Source organism: Schistocerca piceifrons, chromosome X (assembly GCF_021461385.2).
Source record: "Schistocerca piceifrons isolate TAMUIC-IGC-003096 chromosome X, iqSchPice1.1, whole genome shotgun sequence".
NCBI classification, from domain to species: domain Eukaryota; kingdom Metazoa; phylum Arthropoda; class Insecta; order Orthoptera; family Acrididae; genus Schistocerca; species Schistocerca piceifrons.
The window spans coordinates 170,662,385-170,670,452 of record NC_060149.1 but is presented as its reverse complement, the minus strand read 5'-3'; the positions used below and the strand labels follow the sequence as shown (position 1 = coordinate 170,670,452).

Genomic DNA, 8,068 nt, shown 5'->3' with positions numbered 1-8,068 from the left:
CGTGCATATTTCTTACAGGCCTCTGTGTAGCTTAAACGATCAAGAGACTTATACTCTTGTATCTTTTTTCTTTCTTATAGACTGGGCAATCTGCTGAACGTGGAGAATGACTACCATGACAATTTACACATACAGGAGGGGGAACACAGGGACTCCCCTCATGGAGTGGACGTCCACAGTCACCACAGAGAGGGTCCTGGGAACAGCGAGAAGACATGTGGCCAAAACGCAAGCACTTAAAACACCGCATAGGAGGTGGGATGTACGGCTTCACATCACAGCGATAGACCATAATCTTAACTTTCTCAGGAAGGGTATCCCCTTCAAAGGCCAGGATAAAGGCACCAGTATCAATACGATTATCTTTAGGACCCTTCTGAACACGCCGAACAAAGTGAACACCCCGCCGTCAGAGATTGTCCCGAAGTTCCTCATCAGTTTGAAGGATGAGGTCCCTGTGAAAAATCACACCTTGTACCATATTTAGAGACTGGTGAGGGGTAATGGACACGGGAATTGTGCCAAGATGGGTACAGGCACGAAGGGCCGCAGATTGGGCAGCCGAAGCAGTTTTTATCAGCAACGAACCCGACCGCATCTTGCTCAGGGAGTCCACTTCGCCGAACTTGTCTTCAATGAAAGAGGAGATGGATTACCGTGCCCGGAAAGAGGAGATGGATTACCGTGCCCGGAAAGAGGAGATGGATTACCGTGCCCGGAAAGAGGAGATGGATTACCGTGCCCGGAAAGAGGAGATGGATTACCGTGCCCGGAAAGAGGAGATGGATTACCGTGCCCGGAAAGAGGAGATGGATTACCGTGCCCGGAAAGAGGAGATGGATTACCGTGCCCGGAAAGAGGAGATGGATTACCGTGCCCGGAAAGAGGAGATGGATTACCGTGCCCGGAAAGAGGAGATGGATTACCGTGCCCGGAAAGAGGAGATGGATTACCGTGCCCGGAAAGAGGAGATGGATTACCGTGCCCGGAAAGAGGAGATGGATTACCGTGCCCGGAAAGAGGAGATGGATTACCGTGCCCGGAAAGAGGAGATGGATTACCGTGCCCGGAAAGAGGAGATGGATTACCGTGCCCGGAAAGAGGAGATGGATTACCGTGCCCGGAAAGAGGAGATGGATTACCGTGCCCGGAAAGAGGAGATGGATTACCGTGCCCGGAAAGAGGAGATGGATTACCGTGCCCGGAAAGAGGAGATGGATTACCGTGCCCGGAAAGAGGAGATGGATTACCGTGCCCGGAAAGAGGAGATGGATTACCGTGCCCGGAAAGAGGAGATGGATTACCGTGCCCGGAAAGAGGAGATGGATTACCGTGCCCGGAAAGAGGAGATGGATTACCGTGCCCGGAAAGAGGAGATGGATTACCGTGCCCGGAAAGAGGAGATGGATTACCGTGCCCGGAAAGAGGAGATGGATTACCGTGCCCGGAAAGAGGAGATGGATTACCGTGCCCGGAAAGAGGAGATGGATTACCGTGCCCGGAAAGAGGAGATGGATTACCGTGCCCGGAAAGAGGAGATGGATTACCGTGCCCGGAAAGAGGAGATGGATTACCGTGCCCGGAAAGAGGAGATGGATTACCGTGCCCGGAAAGAGGAGATGGATTACCGTGCCCGGAAAGAGGAGATGGATTACCGTGCCCGGAAAGAGGAGATGGATTACCGTGCCCGGAAAGAGGAGATGGATTACCGTGCCCGGAAAGAGGAGATGGATTACCGTGCCCGGAAAGAGGAGATGGATTACCGTGCCCGGAAAGAGGAGATGGATTACCGTGCCCGGAAAGAGGAGATGGATTACCGTGCCTGGAAAGAGGAGATGGATTACCGTGTTTGGATGCGTAGGGGAGCTGTGAACATGGGTAGTGTAATTGACAAGCTGCTTTTTGTGCCTGATCCACGATGGAGGGATCCCAGCCTCCACAAGTAAGCTTTTCTCAGGGCTAGTTCAGAAGGCTACTCTTCAAGTTAAACCCCACAACAGTTTATCAGATCCAGTATCCACAATGCTGAGGGTGATGCTGAACTGTATGCCAGACTTCCATAATCGAGGTGGAATTTTATCAGGGCTTTGTAAAGCTGTGGAAGGGTAGTGCAGTCTGCACCCCAGCTCGTGTTACTCAGGCAGCTAAGTGTATTAAAGTACAGCCATCCCTTTTAATTAAGCTGGCAAAGACGGGGGAATCAACAAATAAAGGCAAGTCCTAAAAAGTAAGTATCCACCACATTGAGTAGCTGGACACTGAGGTAAAGTTCTGGTTGGTGTGAATGGTATAACTCAACAGAAGTGTGCAACTTTAGTCTTGGCAAGGGAAATCTAGTCATGCCCATGGCTGCATCTTTCATATGGTGACTTGCAGTCTACATTCAGTGACACCCACACTAGAGGAGTAATATTGGAGGCAAAAGTCATCAGCATACAAGGACAGGTACAGAGGACCCCACAGCATTGATGGCTACTAGAAAGAGGGCACTCAGTATAGGTCCTTGTAGGAAACCATTCTCTTTGATTTTTTTTGTGGGGTTTAAGGGCGCTCAACTACTGAGGTCATTAGCGCCCAGTCACTGTTAGAGCACATGGAATCTAGTAAAACTCAAGGGGATGGGGGGACACCAGAACGACCTGACAAAGATGCAGATAAAATAAGTAAAAAGGTTAGATGTCTTTGGACAAGCCAGTCAAAGTTATAAAACGCAGAACACGAGCAGCTGCTCGAGCGTCATCAGCTAAAATATCCGGTAAAGTAGATGGCAGGGACAGGACAACACGAGATTGACTAAAGCGGGGACACGACAACAAAACATGGCGCACTGTTAATGCCTGACCACAAGGGCACTGCGGGGCTGGGTCACCGGAGAGCAGGTAGCAGTGGCTAAACCAGCACTGCCCAATCCGCAACCTGGTCAGAAGGACCTCCTCTCGCCGAGATGGTCGGGAGGAGGTTGTCCAAGCAGTTGGGAGCTGTTTTACTGCCCGGAGCTTGTTTCCTTGGAGGGATGACCAAGCATCCCACCACAACGACAAGCCTCTTACAAACATCCCCACGAACGTCAGATGACGGGACACAATGGGAGGCTGGCCGAGGCAGGACGACTGCAGCCTTGGCTACAGCATCCACAGCCTCATTCCCAGGCACTCCTACATGTCCGGGAACCCACAGAAAGCTGACAGGAGAACCATTATCAGCGAAAGAATGGAGGGACTGCTGTATCCGTTGAATCAAGGGATGGACCGGACAGGGAGCTCCAAGGCTCTGAAGAGCACTGAGTGAGTCAGAGCGGAGTACATACGATGAATGGCGGTGGCGGCAGGCATACTGAACGGCCTGATGGAGAGCAAAAAGCTCGGCCGTAAAGCTCGAACATTGGTCGAGGAGCCGGTATTTAAAGGCGGCGGCCCCGTCGAGCACGAAGTTCGACAAACCGTGAGCAATACACTGCAGCCGGAGTACCCTCCTTCGGGAGTGAGCTGAGGTCGAGATAAATATGAACCAGAGCCTGGAGCCAAGGTGGTGTCAGGCTCTCACCCTCTCTCAAGGTGGTAGGGAGGGCAAAATCCAATTGTCGAAGCAGGCGATGGAAGCGGACTCTGGGGGGGCAGCAGGGCAGACACATACAACCTGTACTGACGGTCGAGAGAAACGGCGAAGAAGGACTGGTAAGAGGGGTGGTCGGGCATAGACAACAGCCGGCAGGCATACCGACACAGCAGTACGTCGCGCCGGTAGGTCAATGGTAATTCGGCAGCTTCAGCATAAAGACTCAACAGGACTAGTGTAGAAGGCTCCGGTCGCAAGACGTATCCTCCGATGTTGAATGGAGTTGAGACGGCATAAGAGGGATGGCCGAGCAGACGAGTAGACGAAGCTCCCATAATCCAGCTTTGATCGGACAATGGACCGATACAAGCGAAGCAGGACAGTGCGATCTGCTCCCCAAGATGAACCACTAAGAACTCTGAGGACACTAAGGGAACATGTACAACGGGCCGCCAAATAAGAGACATGTGGAGACCAACACAGTTTCCTGTCCAACATGAGCCCTAGAAACTTAGTTGTTTCCACGAATGGGAGAACAACGGGACCGAGATGTAAGGATGGCGGAAGGAACGCTTTATATCGCCAAAAGTTGATACAAACCGTCTTCTCTTCAGAGAACCGGAAGCCATTTGCCACGCTCCATGAGTAGAGGCTGTCTAGACAACGCTGAAGGCAGCGCTCCAGGAGGCATGTTCTCTGGGCACTGCAGTAGATCGCTAAGTCATCGACAGAGATAGCCGGAGACATTAGGTGGAATACAATCCATAATTGGATTGATCACGATGGCAAAAAGGGCTACGATCAAGACTGAGCCCTGAGGCACTCCATTCTCCTGGAGGAAGACTTCTGACAATACGGAACCCATACGTACCCTAAACTTTTGATCCGTTAAAAAGGAATCAATAAAAAGGGGCAGGTGAACGCGTAGGCCCCACCTGTGCATAGTGCGGAGGATACCTCCTCTCCAACAGGTATCATAAGCCTTCTCCAAATCTAAGAACACAGCTACCGTTTGGCGCCTTCGCAAAAAGTTGTTCATGATGAATGTCGATAAGGTCACAAGGTGGTCAACAGCGGAGCGGCGGCGACGAAAGCCGCATTGGACATTAGTAAGTAGCCGTTGAGATTCAAGAATCCAAACCAACCGAGCATGAACCATGCGCTCCATCATCTTACAGACACAGCTTGTAAGAGAAATGGGGCGGTAACTAGAAGGAAGGTGTCTATCCTTGCCGGGTTTGGGTATAGGAACAACAACGGCGTCACGCCAACGCATGGGGACCTGACCTTCGGTCCAGACGCGATTGTAGGTACGAAGAAGGAAGCTTTTGCCCGCCGGAGAAAGGTGTGCCAGCATCTGAACGTGAATGGCATCTGTCCCCGGAGCAGAGGACCGGGACAGTGCAAGCGCACGTTCGAGTTCCCGCATAGTAAAGGGGGCATTATAAGTTTCCAGATTCAGCGAGTGGAAGGAAGGTCGCCGAGCTGCTTCTGCCTCTTTCCTGGGAAGGAAGGCAGGATGGTAACGGGCAGAGCTTGAAACCTCCGCGAAAAAGCGGCCAAAGGCGTTGGAGACAGCCACAGGATCAACAAGGACCTCATTACCAGAGGTCAGGCCAGGTACCGAGGAGTGAGCCTTAATGCCAGACAGCCGGCGCAGGCTACCCCAAACGACGGAAGAGGGAGTAAAACTGTTAAAGGAGCTGGTGAAAGAGGCCCAACAAGCTTTTTTGCTGTCTTTGACGACTCTACGGCATCACGCTCGGAGTCGTTTGTATTCAATACAATTCGCCAACGTAGGATGGCGGCGAAAGGTGCGTAAAGCACGACGTCGAGCACGGATAGCGTCCCTACAAGCCTCGTTCCACCAGGGGACGGAAACGCGACGGGAAGAAGAGGTAGTAAGAGGAATGGAACGTTCGGCAGCATTGATGATAACAGGCGTGAGGTATTCGACCTGACTGTCACAACTGGGAAAATCGTGGTCCGGAAAGGTCGCCAGGGAGGAGTGAAGTCCCCAGTCAGCTTTCAGTACGTTCCAGCTCGAAGGACGTGGGGATGGGGTGTGGTGCAGGAGACGAATGACACAGGGGAAGTGGTCGCTCGAATAGGTGTCAAAGGACATACCACTCGAACCGACGGGCATGAGTGGTAGAACACATCGAGAGGTACAAGTGGGAGTAAGTATGAGTAGAGTCCGAGAGGAAAGTCGGGGCGCCGGTATTGAGGCAGACGAGATTGAGATGGTTGAAGACATCTGCCAAGAGTGAGCCTCTGACAGGATGCAGGAGAGCTCCAAAGGGGATGATGGGCATTGAAGTCTCCAAACAATAAAAATGGCGGGGGAAGCTGAACGATCAGGTGCATCATGTCAGCCCGACTAACAGCAGATGACGGAGTGTAGATGGTACAAACTGAAAAAGTAAAAGCAGAAAGAGTAATGCGGACAGCTATTGCTTGGAGTGGGGTGGTCAATGGGATGGGATGGTGGTAGACATCGCCCCGAACGATCAACATGACCCCACCATGAGCTGGGATACTGTCCACAGGGGTGAGGTCATACCGCTCCGAGGTATAGCGGGTAAAGACAATACGGTCAGTCGGGCGCAACTTGGTTTCCTGGAGACCAAGGACGAGCGGACAGTGCAGGCGGAGGAGCAGTTTTAATTCCTCCCGATTAGATCTAATACCTCTTATGTTCCAATGAAACAACGCCATCGCTAGTCAAAAAGTTTGGGGAACGAGACGGGGGCAGAGCTGGTCACCTTGACGGCCGCGGAGGACCAGGTTGCGAGGGAACAACGCTACAACTGGCGGGAGGCGGATCCAGTTCCATCGAGTCATCGCCAGCTGCGGCTGCTGTCCCTGGTTGTGTAGGAGGGGCAGCATCATTTGCCGACGAGAGGCCAGCTGAGCGCCTGGCAGCAGAGCGTCCCGGCGAAACTGAGGACGGCCGGGAGCAGCGACTCACGGATGGAGCGTCAGACGAAACGCGCCGGGGTGGAGAGGGGGATAGAGACTTCTTCTTGGAGGCCTTCTTGGAAGGCCGAGGAGGCACAGGGATGGTGGGCTGGACCCGAAGAAGGTCCTCACGCGCGGGGTCCATTTTGGAACACCGGACCTCGGAAGCTGGGGTCCGGAATGCTTCCCCGATGGACGCCTGAGAAGAGGATCACTTCTCAGGTGGGGGGGAGGAAGAGGAAGAGGAAGAGGAAGAAGAGGAAGAGGAAGAAGAGGAAGAGGAAGAAGAGGAAGAGGAAGAGGAAGAAGAGGAAGAAGAGGAAGAGGAAGAGGAAGAAGAGGAAGAAGAGGAAGAAGAGGAAGAGGAAGAGGAAGAAGAGGAAGAGGAAGAAGAGGAAGAGGAAGAGGAAGAGGAAGAAGAGGAAGAGGAAGAGGAAGAGGAAGAGGAAGAGGAAGAAGAGGAAGAAGAGGAAGAGGAAGAAGAGGAAGAAGAGGAAGAAGAGGAAGAAGAGGAAGAAGAGGAAGAAGAGGAAGAAGAGGAAGAAGAGGAAGAAGAGGAAGAAGAGGAAGAAGAGGAAGAAGAGGAAGAAGAGGAAGAAGAGGAAGAAGAGGAAGAAGAGGAAGAAGAGGAAGAAGAGGAAGAAGAGGAAGAAGAGGAAGAAGAGGAAGAAGAGGAAGAAGAGGAAGAAGAGGAAGAAGAGGAAGAAGAGGAAGAAGAGGAAGAGGAAGAAGAGGAAGAGGAAGAAGAGGAAGAGGAAGAAGAGGAAGAGGAAGAAGAGGAAGAGGAAGAAGAGGAAGAGGAAGAAGAGGAAGAGGAAGAAGAGGAAGAGGAAGAAGAGGAAGAGGAAGAAGAGGAAGAGGAAGAAGAGGAAGAGGAAGAAGAGGAAGAGGAAGAAGAGGAAGAGGAAGAAGAGGAAGAGGAAGAAGAGGAAGAGGAAGAGGAGGATGGCCTCTGGGGCTGAGGGGGCAGAGGCCACGGGGGAGGATGATTTGGAAGGGAGGGATTTGGGAGGCGGAGGCAGAGCCCCCTGATGGGCAGAGGAGGTGGAGGGGGGACAGGATAGAGGTGAGGATACCGCAGAAGGAGTGGACACAACTGAGGCAAACGAAGTGGTCAACGGCATGGGATGGAGGCGGTCATACTTCTTCCTGGCCTCAGAATAAGAGAGCCGATCTGAAGTATTGAGTTCTTGTATCTTCTTCTGGTATGCGGAGCAGTCTGAGGATCTAGGCGAGTGGATGCCAGGACAATTAATGCACCGAGGTGGTGGGGTGCATGTATGTTCCTCACGAAGAGGATGTCCACAATCGCCACAAAGGGGCTCAGCCTCACACCGTAACGACATGTGCCCAAAGCGCAAACACCGAAAACAGCGCATAGGAGGCGGGACGTAAGGTCGCACGTCACACCGGTAGCACGTCACCTTTACCTTCTCCAGGAGAACGTCCCCCTCGAAGGCGAGGATAAAGGCCCCGGTGTCGATGCGACGGTCTTTGGGGCCGCGCTGGACTCGCCGGACGAAATGCACGCCTCGGCGCTCCAGGTTGGCCC

The 8,068-nt window shown here is 52.7% G+C and overlaps 1 protein-coding gene across 1 annotated transcript; it reads left to right on the top strand.

The window, feature by feature from the left end:
* The first annotated feature begins 647 nt into the window (after positions 1-647).
* LOC124722236 (trichohyalin-like) lies at positions 648-7,478 on the top strand. Its single transcript, XM_047247427.1, has 2 exons — positions 648-1,818; positions 6,739-7,478. Exons 1-2 carry the CDS (start codon positions 648-650, stop codon positions 7,476-7,478), a joined length of 1,911 nt encoding a protein of 636 aa, XP_047103383.1.
* The last annotated feature ends 590 nt before the right edge of the window (positions 7,479-8,068 follow it).

Excerpts from the sequence above, each read along its gene's own strand:
- LOC124722236 (XM_047247427.1), top strand. The coding sequence starts at position 648 with ATGGATTACCGTGCCCGGAAAGAGGAGATGGATTACCGTGCCCGGAAA. Across the intron at positions 1,819-6,738 it reads GAAAGAGGAGATGGATTACC|GTGGGGGGGAGGAAGAGGAA; the intron begins GTGCCTGGAAAG and ends ATCACTTCTCAG.